Consider the following 21,279-nt stretch of genomic DNA (forward strand, 5'->3'; position numbering starts at 1 on the left):
AAGAAGAAAACGATCCACAAACTCAGGGAGTTGCTCTGATGCTGTCCAAAGAAGCACGGGAAACACCCATAAGATGTGAATCTCAAGGACCCAGAATCATCAAAGCACCCTTCAAAACAAAGAAGGAGGGAGTTACAATGGATGTTATCCAATGTTATGTATCCACCAATAATATCAATGACGATAATAGAGATCAGTTTTACTAGAGGCTGCAATCGGTCATAGCGAAGTGCTCAGGATAGGGCTTGACCATGCTGATGGAAAACCTAAATGCCAAAGTCGGAATGGACAACACCGGGTATCAAGATATCATGGGACGACATGGACTGGAGACTGAGAGAAACTAACGAGAATAGTGACATATTTGCAAATTTATGTACATTCAACAAAATTGTTATAGGTGGCAATATTTTATGGGATTACATCCGTCGGAAAGTGCTTGGTTTGTTGTGGTCAAACTATTTTAAACAAATGAGCTCCGTTTTAGATTAACGTTACGAAGAAATCAATTGTCAGATTATGGAAATAATTTAACGTTGAATTGACTCAGCACGGTATTAGCATGATTTATAACTATTTCACTTTATCCATTAATCAATGCAAAGTAAACTTTTGAATAGATAAGTTTACTGAGGTATTATTTTTAATTTAGGGTTTAAGTGTAAAATGGACCTTTCTCTGTTGTTCTTATTTTCTCACTCCTGTGCCAAAACATACTCAGTTCGTACGCACAAGTACTCAGTTTCAGAAGGTACCAGGATGTAGTCAACACTGCTCACGGTGGCTGTTTAGCAAGTGTCAGTAGAAAAAGGATGTTATGTCCTTTATATATCATTATTCTTATGTGATGAGATCATCCGAATATGTTGCGATATTCCACAATTTTAGAACTTGAATGCTTGTGATTTTATTCCACCTCCAACAGTTCAACTATTTGACCTACCACCCTTGAATTACGAATCTGAATTCAGCATCGCTTACTTGGGGTTAAGTAGCTTCATAGTTTTATCAGAAACAATAGATAATCTAGTGAACTAAAACTAATCCATGTCATCACGCTCATATTGTTGTTCTTGCTCTTTTCAAGTGAGAGAATAAATATGACACACAACCGTAAATCAATAAGCGAAATACGTTATGGATTAATAACGACTAAACACATGTTCCAGTTCAAATGGAAGGGATAGAACAAGCGGAAACACTGTTTCAAACAATCCGATCATGATGCCATACTTGATTACAAAAATATAAGAATTTTCTTCATATCAACTTGACCAACAAACTGAAAGAAAATCCAGTATAGATATGAATTAATGGTCGAGATCAGACGTTTTAATTGCATTGTTAGGAGACATGATAGCAAAGACCCTACCAGTCTAGAAATGACTGTAGCTTAAGAAGCTAAATCAGTCATACCAGTTATATAAACAAACTACAACTCAAGCGTCGATTATGAGTATTGAAGTAACTCATTTGACACTTAGTGTGATGTCTCATGTAGTTCTGAGTTTGGAAGCATGGCAAAGCAGATGTTTAGTGATTTTTGGTAACCAATAATTCCCCAGCTTATTCCAGTACTCTGTAAAACTGACATAAGATTTTGGTGAGATAGATAAAAAAGTTGACCTTCACTGAAAAATATGACGAGCACCATTTAAGATGCGCAGCACACAAAATAAAATAAGAATTAGTGAAATCTGTCCAGCCGTTCAGAAGTTAGGAGAGAAAATATTTTACTCCATGAAATATTAACAACTTAGTTTTACCAGTGGACAAAATCTCTTGCTTATTATTTTATTCAATAGATCATGCAATGCTGAGCAAAATAGAGCAATAATCACCGAAATCCGACCAGCCGTTCAAAAGTTAGGAAAAAATATTTTTCTTCTTGAGAAACAGAAGTCAGACTTTCAAGTAACTGCAAACATGCTTCACCTTTTATTCAAGAAGACTTGGGTGGAGGAACAAGTCTGATGGACTGGAAATAAGGATACCCCATCAAAATATGAAGGAAAATAAGTTTGAACAAATTCGAGAACTACAGAGGCATCACACTGCTGTCAGTACTAGAAAACGTTTTCAACAGAGTGTTGCTCAATCGGATGAAAGATCCAGTAGACGCCCTACTTCAAGGTCAGCCGTCTGGATTCCGTGAGTATCCACCATACACAGACCGAATTGTGACAATACGGATCATCGTGGAACAATCAGTTGAGTGGAACTCGTCAGTAGACATCAACTTTATTTACTATGGGAAGGCGTATTACAGTGTGGATGAGAGGACCTTAAGAAACTCTAATGGACAGTGTGGTGTACCTGAGAAAATCGTCAACATCATACGGAATTCATACGACGGACTACACTACCGAGTGGTGATTGGGGGACAGTTGATAGATACATCTTAAGTAAAGACGGCTAATGTAGCAGCAGCCTCTTTAGCCTCTGTAAATCGATAAATATTTGGGAATAAAATAAATAGCAGCTAACATCAACTTCAGAATTTTCAGTACAAACGTCATGAGGGTTCTGACGTAGAGTGCTGAAATGTGGAGAACTGCCATAACCATCATCAGGACACTGAGGTATTTACAAACAACTGTCTACTCATGATACTCAGAGCCGTTGGCCGGATACCATCACTAATAACTTATTGTGAGAGAGCACAAATCAGCCATTAGCTTAACAGAGAATTAGGAAAAGACGTTAGAGATGGATAAAGCACATATTGTGGGAGTCATCAAACTGCATCACAAGACAAGCGCTAACTTGGAATCATGAACGGAAAAGGGAGACCGAGTAACATAATGCTCCGGGAATCGGAAGCAGAATTGAAAAGAGTGAATAGCACCCGATAGCAACTCGAAATGTGAGACTCGGACAGTGCAAGCTGGAAGGTCCTGGTAGGCAGCTTATGGCTTCACGAGAGATCACAGGCGTAATTAAGTAGGTTACAAACCTGTTGACACAAAACATGTTTTGTTGAACCATCTCTGATCAATCTGCCTATGACTTTCAGCTAGTCAAGCACAAAGTATTATTTGTTAGCTCTTCTTATTCTCTATAAAGTTCAGGAATATTTTAAACCAGTGGCATAGTTCCTCTATCCAAAAACCATTAGACACCTTTCATCTTCATTACCACAATGTATTAGTATTTATCTTAGCCAAGACATTTAACAAATCTTCAATTAGTGGCTCAAAAACTCCCGTGTCTTTTGATAACCAATCGGTGAATGATATACTAAGCATTTCTACAAATCGCTTTGTGTCTCGTACTTAGTAATTCTATAGGGGTATGTTTACTAGCTTCAATTGTTAAGGCTATGCAAGCCAGTGATATCTCAATAAAACTCTAGTAAGATGTTGCATACGCTTTAAGAAAATACAATCTATTTTCTGGACTTAAGATGGGTTAGAACGACTGACAATGTTTCATTTGAACCACCCTCAGTGATTGTTTTGTCTTCGTCGAAATACTTAAAAGTACACCTCTTACTTTTTCTAGATGAAATATTGATAGGGAAAGATTTCCCACATCAATTCCATCCTCTTCAAGCTTTACTGGACTCATCACTAGTTGAAGGTGCTCAATCAAACTCTGAAACGTATCACGTTTTAACCTGTGAAAAACAGTACCAGTCCAAAAGTCTAAAGATGTCACGAACATACAGCGCTTAACAACTCTGTTGTCTGGTACCTTTTCTTACAGGATGAATATCGATATAAGTTCAACTGGAAATCGACAATGAAGAAATGTGGAAATGTACTTGGATAACGGTCAATGTATTGAGGTGTATAGAGTCTAAGACGACTAATTGTCAGGGGAGATGCGCAGCACGGCATACCCAAATGTGATTTGGCGTTGATGCTTGGCCCAGCTCGTTCAGCCAGGGATGTGTCCAGTAAAGCCAATACATTGACCGTATATTCGTAACATCTTCAAGAGATTCAGACACTATAACTATCATATCCTGATGTTTCGTGGTTTTTCATATTCTTCTTTCATTAAAAATGAGTTGAAGGAAGCAATGGATGATGGTTTCATTAATCCTTGAGCTACGATATGACAAGTTATCAAAAGCTGTTTTTTGTAAAATTAGGAATTCATCCATGATTTTACTATTATCTTATCGGGCTGTGTCACAGATCAGACTAGTTTAACTGTTCTTGTGGAGCTAGGTACATGGGCCGTAGCCAACGCTCTCTTTCAACCCGGATACGAGGACATGTCCTAGTGTGGTTCTATAATAGTGGGACGAATGCAGCTGGAAGTTCCATTTTTGAACATCTAATCGTCTATAATCACTAAATCGATCAACAGCTTTATTTAAATGTTGTTTATACAATCTGTCTAAATCTACATAGAGATCATCTTATCCAACTCCTTAAAACAGCAGAAACTCTTACCATCTATGAACTGAAGTCAGAACAGTGCGTAAAAAGGAGTAAGTCTTACCGCCATAGTTGCCTTGACATTAAACTACTATTACCATCATTATTGTCATCATTATTTCATTTCATATTTGAAAACATTCCTTTCTCCTTAATTATTTTTCACATCCTCATGATTGTATCCATAATTGTTTTTGATATTACTTCACTTCATTTCAACCTCTCTGTTACCTTTATTTAATGTATCGAAAACAGCTTAGATCAAACGCTACTCGACATATAAAAAGATGCAACAAGTATTTGAAATTTGACACCCTGAGCAGTAACACCTATAATCGAAACGTGCCAACCCAGTGAAATCAAAAGTCAGAAGCGAAGAGGTTCGGAGATAAACTTGATAGTCTATCAATATATCGAGAAGTGACTGATCTAAACTGGCTTGCGGTTGTAGGAGAAGTTGAGCACGGCGTATCGAATGTCAAAAACTCACAGGCCCAATGATCTTGGGGATTTATTTACCTCTACGACATAGCGGAAATTTGTAATGGTTAGTCCCTCGATATGATAGAAATCCAAGGGCAGATTGGACCGAAAGGAATATATCATAGAAATGATGGTTTAAACAAGGCTCGGGGACATTTTACTAGTCATACAGACAACTTGAACCACCTACATAATTAAGAAAATCAACACTCAGGGTTTAGTCAACTTCATCAGTGTTATTAGACAAGAGCGTGTAGATTGACGTCGATGAGAAATTCTAGTAGCTGTTTATCGACATCAATAGGTAAGAACAGAATACAATATGGTTCATGCTAAAATTTAGTTCGCGTAGTAAAGGGGGATTATAAAAGATTCAATTGTCATATATTTCACAAAGCTAAACTCTCTTAATCAATAAAGATCACTCCTGAATTTTTGGCTTTAGATAGAACTTAGAAGAGCATTACCTGGACGTTGAGTTTGTTTTTGGCTAACGTAAATATGTATACCTCAGGATTTTCTTTAACAAATCTTAGTGTAAAGCAATCATCTGGTTCCATCAAAAGGTCAGTATGAACTTTGAGGCTAATGACAAATGGGCCACACTTCCAAGGTTACACCATGGACACTTTCATATCATTTCACGCTTCAGTGTTAAAACCCGTTGTATTTCTACTTAATATGTGAAGAAATCACCTAAGATATCTCCAATGTGCACTTTAAAAAGCTCAAGTTCCGTTATATTTGCTCAACCACGGGTCAAAGATGTTGGAAATTGGAAAAGGGTAGTGGGCTCTATTTGAATTCGAGCGTAGCTGATGGCCGATGGCATCTCGTAAACCTAACGCTAGTGCTGTTAAAGCACTCCAAAAGGAACTTAAAGATTTAAATGAGTTCCCAGTGGAGGGATTCAAAGTGATGGTTTCTGAAGAAGAGAACCTTTTCGTTTGGGATGTTGCCATATTTGGACCACCAATGACTTTGTATGAAGGAGGTTATTTCAAAGTAAGTTACTCTTTTTTACGTATATTTTTAGGCACGATTATGCTTCCCTGACGATTATCCATATAGTCCTCCTACAATGCATTTTCTTAGCAGGATGTATCACCCAAACATATATGAAAATGGTGAAGTCTGTATATCGATTTTGCATTCCCCAGGTGATGACCCTCAGAGCGGTGAGCTGCCATCTGAGAGATGGAATCCGACGCAAAATGTCAGGTTAGCATGAATCTCACTAACTTTATTCGTTCAAGGACGATCCTTTTGAGTGTCATTTCCTTATTGAATGAACCAAACATCCATTCAGCTGCACATGTCGATGCGTCAGTGGCTTATAGGAAGTGGAAGGAGTCCAATGGAGTTCAGGATGAGTACGAACGTGTAGTTAAGTAAGTTTGTTATGAAGTGAAAGTCTAAAGTGTGAAGAGATCAACTGATTATTCTTACCGTGACCATAAATTGAAGTGTATAGTTTAGTTATTTCATCCCAATTATGGACACATACCTAGTCTTCTCGTAGTTTGTATTTTCACTACAAGGCTTAGCTCCTCATTATGACTCTCCATTTATTTACCTAGTGCCACGAACAGGAAATGCTGGCTGTAATATTCTTAGTATTATTCTCCACATGTTTTTGTGAAATGTATTCCTTTTCATATAACACACTCGTCTAATGTTGACGAAAGAGTTAATCATCCACGCGAGCTGCAAATCTTCATTATTTGAGAAGTGACTTCACATAGATTCAACCGGCAGTTAAGCAACCTACCTTAATCCTGAGCAAATTATGTTGCTTTTTGTTGACCTAGATGAAAAAGTCAAAATTTGCTTAGCTTATGAAGCTTCTCAGTGGTCTTTCCTACATGTCATAGTTTCATCCAGCACAAACTATTGTCTTAGATACTGCTAACATTGTGTCCCTGCATTTATATGTTGTTTCACTCAACTAGGGCCAACAAAAGCAACCAAATTTAGCTCATTTATCAAATACAGGTTATTGGGCTGTGGACCACTCTGTTAAAATACTGATTATCCAAACGGGATTGTGATATAATGTAATGATTATTCAAAGACAGTTTAGAAGGTAATTTTACTCACATAACTTTATTAAAGTGAAGCAATCTAATAAAGTAATAAATGCACGCGTTGCTGAAATCATCTCTCTTTTTCAACTAACACCTGTTTATGCTATAGGTTTGCTACCTATACTCTGGATTAAAGTTGTAATTGTACTATGAAATACTGGTAGTCAGGCACAGTTTTCTGATCTATATCTATTTTAACTCAGTCGTGATTTTCAGAGGTCATACTTTCTTTTGTCCCACTTTTTAAACGACTTCCTAAATATCCTTTTTCTACTCTAGATCACTCGTTAAAGCTACTCACGAGGAGGCTAAACAAGATGGAGTCACTGTTCCAACCACCCTTGAGGAATACTGTGTTAGTGGTAGACCTGTGTCTAAAACATTTTATCAATGTGATGATGTAGATGGACTATCTGATTATGATGATCATGACGAATACTATGGCTCTGATGATGATGACAATGATGTGTCAACTGATGTGAAAGAAGATGAAGAAATCAATCCTACCAAAGAGTCTCAATCCTCTACAAAGATAGATTCTGGAGTAGAAGACCCATGTATAAGTAAGGCGGGAAAGTCTGGGGAATCCTCGAGAGTTGTCGACCATAGAATGTCAAATGAATGTAGCCGTGTTACATCACCAAGCTAGTTTATCCGTCTTGTCTTTGAGCGCGGGAGTCTTACTGGTTACTTTATACTTTTTCTTGACTGGAGCAGCAAAGATTATTAAAATAGTCCCTATGGTTTATAAACGTTGTTTTCGCAGAGTTACTTATTCAGATTCACATTTTGGGCGACTTAGTGTTTTGCATTCAATGGTCTATATTCTATTGGATGTAAAGGATTTTGGTTGATTTTGTAAATCAGTTATTTTGCTATTTTGGACACTATGTACATGACATCAACTACTATCACTACTATTCTTGCTTATCTTTACTAGTTTGTAACAGTCAGACAAATATACACAAATACAATTCTTGTACATTTTTTCACTTGCATTGGGCTTCCACTTTTCATTGATCTTTGTCTTTAAGTTTATCACTACTTAGAAAAGCGTGAACCAAGCTTTTGCACGAAATTTACCATATTGTTTGCATGGTCATATTTAGTATTGTTCCCGGCTTTCTATGCTTTTCTCACGTTACTGTTAAAATTCCACAAAGATTTAGGACTTCAATTATCTACTTAGCTTGTATATTTGAGATCTTCTCAGCTGTTTGACATTTTACTTATCGGTTGATGATGAATGACGTGGATTTCACCAGGGGAATTGGTTTATGTTTATTTTTGTAGGTTCTATCATGTTTTGAGCATGGTAAAGATTTGTATCTCAATAAGATAAATCGGTGGTATCTGATTACAGAATGAAACCTTTCGCCATAGGTAACACAATACCACCTAAATATTTTGGACGTACCAGTGTATCAGGCGCAAAGTTGATCACTTTGCGAGTCATAATATTGGACTGTGTGACGTTATTTCCCGTAATAAATTAAAAGAAGCATCTACAGTTGATAAACGAGGATAGATTTCTCTAATCACTATATTTTTTGTAATTAGAACATTCGTACTTTTATTTAAAAACAGATGGATATAGTTTACTGTTCCTCATGTTCTACAACCCCAGATCTGTGTTCAGTTGAATGCTAGGACTATTATAACGTAATTGGATTAACCCAAATAGCCTTATTTTAGAGTGATTATCCATGCTTATTGAGAAAAGTATTTTAGTCCATATAGGCTCAAACAGTTATTGATAAAATTCGGTCAAGTGGGATTACACTCAACTCGTGAGCTCTATCACCTCATTTAGTTAAAAAAGCCAAAACCAAGATTAATAAATACCATGAGTCATCCTATTAAATTCCTCTGCTCACTCAATTTACACTAGTCGTAACCTGAAATTTACTAAATATTAGAGGGCTGGTGTCAGTGTTCAGTTTAGACTACTGATTTGTGGTAAGCAACTAAAATAGCTGAGATTCCAGTTGAACACCTCAGTGTTTTGTCTCTCAATTTAGGTGTCCCAATAAACGTAAATAGACCATATGGGCCATCGTTGCAGAGGCTCGATAAATCTTTCACCCATTCTGAGATACATATCTAGATTCGGACCATGCTTTCTTATGAGCATGCGTTTGCTTGCATCTTACTGGACGCAGGGAATCTACAGTAAGAAACCCACGTATAGTTCGATTTAATTACGAAAGGGTCAAGTGTGTATTTCGGAAGAATATATACTAGTGACCACAAATAAAAGGTTAAGAAAAACTAGTAGATTTGATTGGGGTCTACTTAATTGATAGATACTCGGAAACTTATTTCTTCAGGCTTCGAATGAGTCGAGGAGCAAAGGTAACTTAAATGTAGACTGTCGATCAGTCTACACAACGATTGCGAGCAGTGGTGTGTAGCTATGTAAAAAGCAGCGGCAGTAGGTAACAGCAGATAACTTTCCAGACTTGTTAGAGAGATAAGTACTAAAAATTCAGAAGTCAGTGAAACGATTTCTCAAAAGGATTAGACATTAGTCCATTCTCAACACAGAATACTGCAACGATGGAAAGAACAATTTAACCGCTCTCCAGCTACACTTCAATTGCCTACTTTCACCAAGCAACCTGGATGAGATGTCGACCAAGGCCTTCCGACTCTTAAAGAAGTAAAAAAGACGGTTAGTCCCAAACAAGGGAGTATAGCAAACCCTGATAAATTGACCCCCTATAGATTGTTAAGGATGATAGTCCAGTTCTGGCTGTTAAATTGACTGAGATATTAGCTAGAGTCTAGGAATTGGGAGTACTCCTGTCTGCCTGGTCTGAATCACTGATCGTCCCAATCTGTAAGCAAGGACAAGATCTTCGTGTGATAAACCACAGCGAAATCAGACCAACTAATATAGCGTTTAAAATATTAGCCTCTATAATTACCAAACTAGGGCATATAAAGAGCAAAATCAGGAAAACCATTGGTTTCAGATTTGGGTGTGGATATGTAGACCAAAAAACCTCCCCATGTCAAGTACTGGAACAAACACACCTATCAACTCCCAACCAAAATTGTATTTCTCGACTTTGAGGCAGCGTTCGACTCTGTAGATTGACAAGTTTTATGGCAGTGATTGTTACTGAACGGCGTACTGAAGAATCACACTAACCTTGTACAGGCTATGTACTCGAATACTACTGGTGAAGTGGTGACCTCAACTGGTGTTCGTCAGGTTGCTCGCCTTCCTCATTTCAATTTAACTTTGCAACATTGGTTCTTTTGAAGATAACGTTCTCATCATCTGACTTTTCGGAGGTTGATCTTCTACTAAGAGATTCACTTGTTGACTTACAATACGCAGATGATTTAGTTCTGTTTGGTGGAGACTCTTACAAAATGCAGAGTCTTGTGACCATCTTAAGCAACAATGGATTAATATTTGGTATGTGCCTCTCTCCTTACAAGTGCAAAATGTTTTTTCAGTGGCTGGTCCGCATCAACAGTCGAACTAATGATAGGGAATGAATTGGTTTATTTTATAGATCACTTCACTTATCTCCAAATCTTAGTCAGCTCATGTTGGTTGGTGTCTTAAGAAAGGTCGACTGACTTTTACCAACTTTCTGCTTGGATGAGATTAACAAACTAAGACATGGAGTTAGTTTTTGGAAACACTGATTTTCGAACCGAGCCACGTAGGTTGGTGGGGACTACCTGGTTGGAGTCTGTGTGATTATCGTGATTAATGGTTAGAGACTTTGGATGATATGGCTCAAAATCGTTTTCCATGGTGTAGGTCCACTCGCTCTTTCCCCTATATTCTAAGTTCCTCATAAACGTTTCAACTTTCTTCTCGAATTGTATCTTGGACTTCTAAGCTTTTTTTGTTACCAATAATACTGCTACTATCTCTAATAGTTTGGGATTCGCCATTACAATTTCATCTCTCTTTCCCAATGGATTATGATAACTTAGATCTTTATTTATATGCACCAGTTTCTGCGTGGAGTATGACTGTCTGAGATTAATATCAGTTTATCAGTATATGTTTCTGTGACTACTGATATTGTCAAGGAGTGCTAATAGCTATGCAACATTTAAATAATAGTCTTTTTTATAGCTACTGGTAATCATCCACTACGAAAAAACACCTTAGAATCACTTTTTTTCTTCATGTGTTCGAATATGATCCGTAGGAAACTATTATTTCCCACGCAACACAATCTTTCACAAAATACTGTTTTATTTCTACGAAATTAGGATTTTACTATTGCTTATGATGTTCTTTTTAAATGTAACAGCTAAAGAGATTTAAAAATTCTTGTTTTATTCTTTCTTTCCTTTGTCTTTACTTATTCTTCGTTGGGAACTTGAAAAACGTAACTATTGTTGTGAAGTAACTCTCTAAGTTTAGATTTATTTCGTTGTTACCAATAGTATTAAATAGTTATAAAAAGTATATGATGAGTCTCTTACGACTGGTTAATAATGTATATTTTTGTCAAACTAAATAAATATAACAAGTAGAATTATAGTGATGTTCGCTTTGTTTTTGTAGTACACTCCTGTATTTAATTATATTTCACTTAGAGGGTACTTGTATTTATGTGAAATTAATTTGTCTCAACTGTTGACTTGGTAATAAATTGGGAGTTGTGTCTTATGGAGCCAAAGGTCATCTATCTAAACATTCAGCTGCCATTTATTTAGTCATAGTTTCATATCTTTCACTATCTAATTCAATTTATGTAATAGACTAGTGATATAACGGATGGTTTAAAATATTATTCTCCTAGGTATACTACGACTATGAGACTAGTCATGGTATATAGAATCCAGGATTTACGACCCAGAATAGAGAACCAGAGTATGGACCAAACAATACATTATTCCACACAATTACAAGCAGTTACTATCGGTTAGTCCGGAGTAGAAATCAATGAAAGGGAAGGAAATCACACATAATAATCAGTAGGCTAAATGTTTTGTTAGTCCATACTCAGTAGCAAATTTTTTTTCACTATCACATATCAACTAGTTTCGCTAGTTTTTACATTGTTACTGCATAGAGCAACTGAATTGCATGTGAAATTTGTTTTTTGACATGGAACAATGATTTTGTATATTACTGCTGATTATTTAATCTCAATAATGCTTGCTATTCATTGGTCCATCACACACAAGGAAATAATCTCGTAGTTTGTCGCTTTGTTTTGTTACTAGGCTGCTTATTAAGTAATCTCCGAATAAACTGATTGGTGAAATAAACTGTAGAATAGAGGGCTCAACATAAATCAAATGTTATGTCTTCATATTTCTGTCAGTTTATTGAACCATAAAATTCTTTATGATTGATAAATGCAGGTTGCGCCGTCTTTTCTTTTTTCGTCACATCATTCGGTCATTTCACAGAACATTTTGTCTATATTGAAGCAATATTTGCTTACCTAAGGATGTTATTTTCTTATTCATTTGTAAACAGTGGTAGGTATTTGTTTCCACAGTTGTATAATGTATTTATCTCCGCCTGTAGCTCCTCCACAGGTTACTGCCGGTCCCAAGCCCGGGTAAAGGAGGAGGGTTTGGCATGGGGTTAGCGACCCCATCCCGTAGAAAAGCTAACTCGCTAAAAAAACGCTAACCAGAAAAAATTATTCAAACCATTTAAACTCTGCCCTGGGAGTTGAAGGAATAATTATGACGTCTCATGATGAAAGCCGAGTTCCTTCGGAAGTCACGAGGCCGATGTACCTTCTTACAACCAGAGCGACAATTTTTATAGGTACATGGAGTGTTCGGACAATGTGGGAGACCGGAAGAGTCTTCCAAATTGCTGCAGAAATTAAAAAATACAACGTGGAGGTGCTTGGAATCAGTGAAACACATTGGACGCAGGTTGGACAACAACGACTATCTTCAGGGGAATTTCTGTTATACTCCGGTCATGAAGAAGAAAACGCACCACATACACAAGGAGTGGCATTGATGCTATCCAGAAAAACACAAAATGCACTTATTGAATGGGAATCTCATGGACCAAGGATCATCAAAGCCTCCTTCAGAACAAAGAGAGAGGGTATTACAATGAACGTCATCCAATGCTATGCGCCTACCAACGACTACGATGAAGACGCTAAAGACCAATTCTACGATAGGCTGCAGTTGATCTTCGAGAAGTGCCCATCCAAGGACCTGATCATTCTGATGGGAGATTTCAATGCCAAGGTTGGAAAGGACAACACTGGATACGAAGACGTTATGGGACGACATGGACTGGGATAAAGGAACGAAAATGGTGAGAGATTTGCAAACCTATGTGCCTTCAATAAACTGGCCATAGGTGGCACCATATTCCCACACAAAAACATACACAAAGCAACTTGGATTTTACCGGATCGTACTACACAATCAAATCGACCATATCTGCAACAGCAAAAGGTTCAGGAGGACGATAGAGGATGTGAGAACCAGAAGAGGAGCTGAAATAGCATCCGATCACCATTTGCTGGTCGCCAAGATGAAACTAAAACTTAAGAAGCACTAGACAACTGGGCGGACAACATCACAAAAGTTTAATACGGCCTTTCTTCGAGATGCAGACAAACTCAACAAATTCAACATAGCCCTCAGCAACAGGTTCCAGGCCTTTCATGATCTACTCAATGGAGAGGGGACTACCATGGAGAGCAACTGGAAAGGTATCAAAGAGGCAATCGTTTCAACATGTCAAGAGGTTCTGGGCCAAAAGAAGTACCATCACAAGGAATGGATCACTGTTGGTACACTGGATAAAATTGAAGAAAGGAGGAACAAGAAGGCAGCAATCAATATCAGCCGAACCAGAGCGGAAAAAGCCAAGGCACAGGCCGAATACACAGAGGCAAACAAGCAAGTGAAGAGGAGCATCAGAACCGACAAACGTAAATATGTGGAAGACTTAGCAATGACAGCGGAAAAGGCTGCAAGAGAGGGAAACGTGAGACAACTGTATGATACAACAAAGAAACTTGCTGGAAATTACCGTAAGCCAGAAAGGCCAGTGAACAGCAAGGAAGGCAAAGTAATCACCGACATTGAAGAACAACGAAACAGGTGGGTAGAACACTTCAAAGAACTCTTGAATCGACCAGCTCCACTGAACCCACCCAACATCGAAGCAGCACCCACAGACCTCCCAATCGATGTTGGCCCACCAACAATTGAAGAGATCAGCATGGCCATTAGACAAATCAAGAGCGGCAAAGCAGCGGGACCAGACAACATCCCGCTAGAGGCACTGAAAGCAAATGTAGCAGCAACTGCCAAGATACTCCACATCCTCTTCAGTAAGATTTGGGATGAGGAACAAGTACCAATAGACTGGAATAAAGGACTTCTGATCAAGATACCAAAGAAAGGCGATCTCAGCAAGTGCGATAACTACAGAGGCATCACTGTTCTCTCAATACCAGGAAAAGTCTTCACAAGAGTATTGTTAAACAGGATGAAGGATTCCATAGACGCCCAACTTCGAGATCAACAAGCTGGATTTCGTAAGGATAGATCGTGTACAGACCAAATCGCAACTCTACGTATCATTGTGCAACAATCAATCGAATGGAACTCATCACTCTACATCAACTTCACCGACTATGAGAAAGCATTTGATAGCGTTGACAGGACGACACTATGGAGACTTCTTCGACACTACGGTGTGCCTGAGAAGATAGTCAATATCATACGGAACTCCTATGATGGACTAAACTGCCAAATCGTCCACGGAGGACAACTCACCGAATCGTTTGAAGTAAAGACCTGTGTTAGACAAGGTTGCTTACTCTCACCCTTTCTCTTTCTCCTGGTGATCGACTGGATCGTGAAGACGTCAACATCTGGAGGAAAGCATGGGATACAGTGGGCAGGAAGGATGCAGCTGGAAGATTTAGACTTCGCGGATGATCCGGCTCTTCTATCACACACGCAACAACAAATGCAGGAGAAAACGACCAGTGTAGCATCAACCTCAGAAGCAGTAGGCCTCAATATAAACAAAGAAAAAAGCAAGACTCTCCGATACAATACAATATGCACCAATCAAATTACACTTGACGGAGAAGCTTTGGAGGATGTGGAAACCTTTACATATCTGGGCAGCATCATTGATGAACACGGTGGATCTGATGCAGATGTGAGGGCGAGGATCGGCATAGCAAGAGCAGTATATCTGCAACTGAAGAACATCTGGAACTCAAAACAATTGTCAACCAACACCAAGGTTAGAATTTTCAATACAAATGTCAAGACAGTTCTACTGTATGGGGTGGAGACGTGGAGAACTACGAAAGCCATTATCCAGAAGATACAAGTGTTTATTAACAGCTGTCTACGCAAGATACTTCGGATCCGATGGCCAGACACTATCAGCAACAAGTTACTGTGGGAGAGAACAAACCAGATTCCAGCAGAGGAAGAAATCAGGAAGAAGCGCTGGAAGTGGATTGGGCACACCTTGAGGAAATCACCCAATTGTGTCATAAGACAAGCCATCACATGGAATCTTGAAGGTCAAAGGAGAAGAGGAAGACTAAAGAACACATTACGCCGAGAAATAGAGACAGACATGAGAAGAATGAACAAAAATTGGATAGAACTAGAAAGGAATGCCCAGGACATAGTGGTTTGGAGAATGCTGGTCGGCGGCGTATGCTCCATTGGGAGTAACAGGCGAAAGTAAGTAAGTAAGTAATTTATCTCTTATAGACAACCATTGGAAAAAACGATCAAACTATTGAATAGTCCCATACTAAAGCTGAACAGTTTAGTACTGTTTTTAGCACTCCGTAGTCCTATAGCCAATATCAGTCAATGGTGAAAACATTCGTTGAACTTAGTCGATGTCTATAGATTAATATATCTGAGTGATGAGAATAAAGTAGGGTCAAAACATTCAATACGTGCCTAAACTCAAAAGTATTTTTCTAAAATGAACTTCAAGTTTTGTAAATGTTCTAGATTTCGGAGAGGCAAGTTGAATACAAAAGCATATTGTCAGCTAATATCAATTTATGGTGAGAGTCAACTTTAAAGTTTATTGTCTAAAAAAATAGAATATTGATGAGATGAAAAGTTCATCCAGTCAGGCTACATTAATATGACAGAAAGCCATAGAAAAAGCATTCTCAAACTGAAAGCGAACCATGTATTTATGCTACGGAACTTTGCTAATTAAAAAAATACTATTGCTCCTATGATACAGGAAACGCTTTGTATTGAAGTAATTTATTTATGACCATCAATGTTCACATAAAAAGATGTTCTTTGTTCATAAGACGATAACTATTTTCTACCAGTTTTTTTAATTCTAGGCAATAATGCTATTTATTTTTAAAATGGAAGTGTTTAAGGCTTTGCTTTCTGACTATTCCTTCAAAAAGATGGGTTTTTTCATCGACCAGTGTCAGGTGATAATTATGAAAAAGAGAAATTTTATCGACCCTTTAGGTGTGCTGAATCGAAAGTTAAAATTTTTATTCCTTGATTTTACTTCATTATTTTATTGAATGAACTGAGGTAGATTCCCTTTATGATTTTGAATAAAGCCGAAGCAACGATTGGGGCATCACAAAATGAATTCACATTATTTCATGGCAGCATCTACCGAACTGATAGATGCTCGAAAACTCATCCCATCTGGCTGTGAACATAACGAAGAGCAGAGTCAACTTAAGCGAAGACTAATATGAAGTCTACGCAATGATCGCGAACAGTGGTGGGTAGCGAAAGCAAGAGAGATGGAAGAGGCAGCGGCAATAGGTAACAGCAGACAGCTATTCAGACTTGTTAAAGAAACCGGTATTAGGAACCCAACTATCAGCGAAAACATCTCGGATAAAGATGGACATATCATTCATTCTCAATCCAGGAGATTGGATCGATGGGCAGAACACTATAGGGATCAGTTCAACTGGCCTTCAGCCACGCTTCAGTTACCCACGATCCCCAGTCGTCCTGAATGGCAAGTTGATGTAAGTTTACCAACTCTTTAGGAGGTTGAAAAAGCTATAGGAAATCTGAAGCGAGGGAGAGCAGCAGGCCCTGACAGGTTTACTCCTGAGATTTTAAAGGATGGTGGTCCAGTACTAGCAGCGAGATTGACTGAGGTCTTAGGTAGAATCTGGGAACTGGACGTAATTCCATCTGACTGGTCCCAATCACTGATTGTGCCAGTCTATAAGAAAGGACAAAAGTCCTCCTGTGACAATCACAGAGGGATCAGTTTGACTAATATAGTGTCTAAAATATTATAAAATATTATAATCGACAAATACATCTCTGTGCTAATATTGTATGGCAACTCGAACTGATGTACGCACGTAAAAAGTTCTGCGTTGTGACTGACTGACTGACTCATGGCCTTGCTTCAGCTCTTTACAATCATGTTTGTTGTAATACTTTAGTATGAACATGGTTGTAAGGAGCTGAATAGTAATGGTACAACTTGCGTAAATGACAACGTCGTAAAGATTTTTTTGCTGAAATTTCCTAATAGTTATATCCTAGTCCCCAGTACAATCAGGTTCTTATTATTTTAGTCACCTGTTTTCTTAAATGCAACTAAATTGCCATAGATATTTTGGAAAAATAAATTTGTAACTAGGATGATAGAGGAATGTTATTGAAAACAACTGCTACCCCAAGTTCTGTTTATCTGAATATTGTACTATTGTTATATGTATAAGTAGTACATATCGAAAAACCAAAAACTTGGGTAACCTTAGGATAAAATGAGCTCATTTTCATTTTTTTGTTGGTTCAAGAATGATTTCACATAGATCAAGGGGATTATAGGTATTTTATGGTCAAAGGCATGTAGGTTGATAGTCGACGCGGATTTGGAATACCACGTTATCATAATGAGAAGCTGGATAATGGCGAAGATCCATCTGTGAATTCCAAAATGGTAGCCCTGCTGTAAGATTATCTTTCATATTTTCAGGTTCGTATACTAAATCTAATGCAGAAGATGTATGATACTGACAATCTTAATGCTGCTGTTATTCTGTTTTCAATTCTTTGCATAGTTTTCAATAGTTCTTCAGTTTTACAATGTCGTTGTGTACGTTTCAACTACTTCATACGGTTCATTAACCTTAATAAGACAAACTGGGTACTAATTTATCTGTATTTGTTGTTTGAATGTTCATGATATTGTTTAGGACCTCAATTGATCAGTCCGTTTTAGCATACGTGTATCCTGTGTAGATTGCCTTGTTATTATTATTAAGTCTAGCCTTTTCATCAGAGTTGGATATTTGCTAGTTATATAGAGACAGTACTGAAAGGATGTGCGTATCCTGAAGAAGACTGGTTAATTGAAGTTATTAATATCTACGGGGAAATTCAATCAGTCTTCATGAATGAATTAGAGGCCCCATCTAGGGGAGTTGAAAAACCTGGGGTAAGAAATGGCGTATGAACCTATTGTTGGTCACAGACTATCATGGGACTGCACCTCCTTACGTTGCTCCACTACCTTGTGGATCAGACCTTTAGGTCGAAGGCTACGGGTGTGGTCTCCTAAGAAAACCACCTACGTCGATCTGGGCACCCGGGCAGTATCACAGCCCACACACAAATCTGTAGTGCCTTGCTTCGCTAATCGTTCACCTCGATAACTGTTATAATACAAATCTTAACAGTACAGAAAATCAGAAGGCAAAGAGAAGCAGCAGCTACAGTTTATTGTCAAATAACGCAGGCCAGAAAGCTATAAGAACAAGAACGAATACCAGAGAGCGAAGCAAAAATGACATGCATTGGAGATGGCGGGTAAGCCAACTCGCTTTAATCTAGCGTTAATCAATATTTATAGTCAAATAAGAATAAGTTACAGACATGTGATGAATAAGATAAAAAGTGTACACACACATACGCTCATGTAAAAATAGTCAGGGTTAATCCGTGAATAATTAACAAGGTCAGAACGTGACTCAAGATGGATAGGTAAATTGGCTTGTCCAGAAGCTAAAATAAGGTTTATGGGCTTAACATATCAACTAACGCTACAAGTCAAGTGACTTGTGTGGCGCATACGTATTCGGTACCCCTTTGTACCAATATTTATGTGTTCAAATAAATAAACAAATAAATAAATCTGAACTTAGTAGCTAAGTTCAGAACGTGTTCACTGTTTGAAGCGAAAGGTACTGGGTTTGAGTCACGGTGTAAATATGAACACAGGGATGAAATTGCATCCTACTGACGAGCTCCAAAGTGATATAAAACACGTGTCCTAAATTCCACTGCCATCCATTGTCCAACTTTTGGTGGACATAGTTAAAGGAAATTCCTTATGAGACAATATATGAAGTGTTTCATTAGTATCCTGTATGTTACGTTCTGCCTCGATAGGTAATTCACGTAGATTACTTGGGAAGAAACTGAAACTGTAACCATGATCATTTACCAACAGGTATAATGCTATTATCAAAAAGATAGTATGTTAGCTTAGAGAATTTATAAAGCATATTGTTACACCAAATCAGTGGCCGCACATCCTTTCAGTTATTAAGTTTTGACTCATGTCAATTAGAACAATGAAGTCTTACTGAGAAGAATGGTACTTACCAACTAAGTTTAAACTTCTAAAATTTGAATATCTTGATGATTAAATGAAAAACCAAAATACACTTTTTTGTTAACCTTATGAACTGATCTTAATTAAATGATACTTGAAATCTGGAGGTATTGAATAACTGTTTAATTCCAGTGTGATGTTCCTCAAAAATGTCCATCCACATTCCTACGTCCTGAATTCGACCTCCGGTATGGTCATGTATGTAAACTGATGAAAAGTTCCACATTGAGACAAAAACAACTAATGCTTCTTGGTTGTTCGAATAAGATCAGTTCATGATGTTATTCATTATATTCAACAATTTTAACAAACCTCTCATACTGTAATAATAATAATAATAATAATAATCTATAATTGGATATAACCATATCCAAATTAATAGCTTAACTCTTACTCAATAATTCATTATATTAGGTTCAAACTAGTTTAATGAATATATCTATATTTTAAGATAAGATGGTGGTTGGAGGTGGTCAACAGGAAACCCTGAACCCGGGTTTCGTGCTATTTGGCACTCGTCCACAAAGTGTATCTGTTATCTTGAGGGAGCTGATGCTCCCTGGAGGATTCGATCCCGTGTCACTCAGCATCACAGTCAGAGACGTTACCACTGAGCTATTCGGGCCGCGACCGACCTCCTGTAAGATTGAGATCGATAGCATTCGATCAGCACGAAGAAGGACTTAACACACATGACATTGATCACCAACCAGCGATCTATCAATTGTGATATTTGAAGATAATTTAATACCTTTGTGACTTATGCTTATACGTTATTGATCTTATGTCCGGCTTTTATCACGTGAATTGTCCATCAATGGAAATACGACTTCTCCTACCTTAACACTGACAAATCAATGACGTTCAACTGGTATGAGCAGTCTAGCGTCCTTATTGGTCCTTTGTCCGCCTAGCCCTTCCAATTGAGTCCAGGACACCGATTACAGCTTCTGCTATGTGAATCATTTATTTCAAGCATACTCTGTTTACATACCAGACAGACAGACTATATCACACCATAAAATAAATAATATTTGTACAAGATCAAGCCAAATGTGGCTGTGAACGTGGCATACAATAATCAATAAACTGAATATAATTTAGGGACAGTAAATCGTATCATAATAATTCATAGGTCAAAATGAAGCTTATAATAAGATTAATATAGATATACACAATTTAGTTACTCAATAGTTAAACAATAAGAATATACATAGAACAATTGTCCTTTAATAGGTCCCGGAAGTTACCCGTACTTATATCTTCGCTAGGATATAACAGATACATGAATCGATTTCAATGCTTTACAGTTCATCTTATTTATTACAGTCTGAAAATTATCTATGACATAAATTTTGTTATGAAACTATTCAATGAAAACCATAAAAGTTTTTTTAACTGCCTACATACATAACAACATCAATAAATCACATGATTTCATTTGTATACAAAAATGAAAAAATAAAATTTTTTTTTCTTCTTTGAATTAAATTCACTTAGTATTGTTTGTTTGAATCTTCCCATTGATGTTTAGGTTTGCAACTGGTCAGTCTCTAATTGGCATATGTGCATACTGTGTGTATTACCTCGATATAGCCTAAATTCACAAGCATGGTAAACAAAGATGGATAGTGGCTAGTAGTGGAATCCAGGGCGCGCGTTTCGTCCTATTTGGGACTCGTCAGCCGGATGTACCTGCATCCTAGAGTCAATG

General features: G+C 37.6%; 2 protein-coding genes across 2 annotated transcripts in view; both read left to right on the plus strand.

Moving 5' to 3' along the window:
* Positions 1-5,665: 5,665 nt before the first annotated feature.
* Positions 5,666-7,636, plus strand: Smp_055960 (putative ubiquitin-conjugating enzyme E2r). Its single transcript, XM_018795129.1, has 4 exons — positions 5,666-5,879; positions 5,911-6,095; positions 6,131-6,265; positions 7,241-7,636. The coding sequence occupies exons 1-4, from the start codon at positions 5,700-5,702 to the stop codon at positions 7,608-7,610; spliced, it is 870 nt and encodes a 289-aa protein (XP_018649473.1). The 5' UTR covers positions 5,666-5,699; the 3' UTR covers positions 7,611-7,636.
* Positions 7,637-11,611: 3,975 nt separating this feature from the next.
* The window catches only part of Smp_152030 (hypothetical protein), a gene marked incomplete at both ends in the record, with an annotated part of 13,895 nt that continues 4,227 nt past the window's right edge, over positions 11,612-21,279 (plus strand). The window contains 2 exons of the mRNA XM_018795130.1: positions 11,612-11,623; positions 17,802-17,888. Of these exons, the coding sequence (XP_018649474.1) occupies positions 11,612-11,623; positions 17,802-17,888 (99 nt within the window). The remainder of the gene's footprint in view (positions 11,624-17,801; positions 17,889-21,279) is intronic.

This window comes from Schistosoma mansoni, chromosome 1, assembly GCF_000237925.1.
Source record: "Schistosoma mansoni strain Puerto Rico chromosome 1, complete genome".
NCBI classification, from domain to species: Eukaryota; Metazoa; Platyhelminthes; class Trematoda; order Strigeidida; family Schistosomatidae; genus Schistosoma; species Schistosoma mansoni.

Coding starts and splice junctions, on each gene's coding strand:
- Smp_055960 (XM_018795129.1), top strand. CDS start 5,700: ATGGCATCTCGTAAACCTAACGCTAGTGCTGTTAAAGCACTCCAAAAG. Junction 5,880..5,910: donor ATGAAGGAGGTTATTTCAAA/GTAAGTTACTCT, acceptor GTATATTTTTAG/GCACGATTATGCTTCCCTGA. Junction 6,096..6,130: donor AATCCGACGCAAAATGTCAG/GTTAGCATGAAT, acceptor TATTCGTTCAAG/GACGATCCTTTTGAGTGTCA.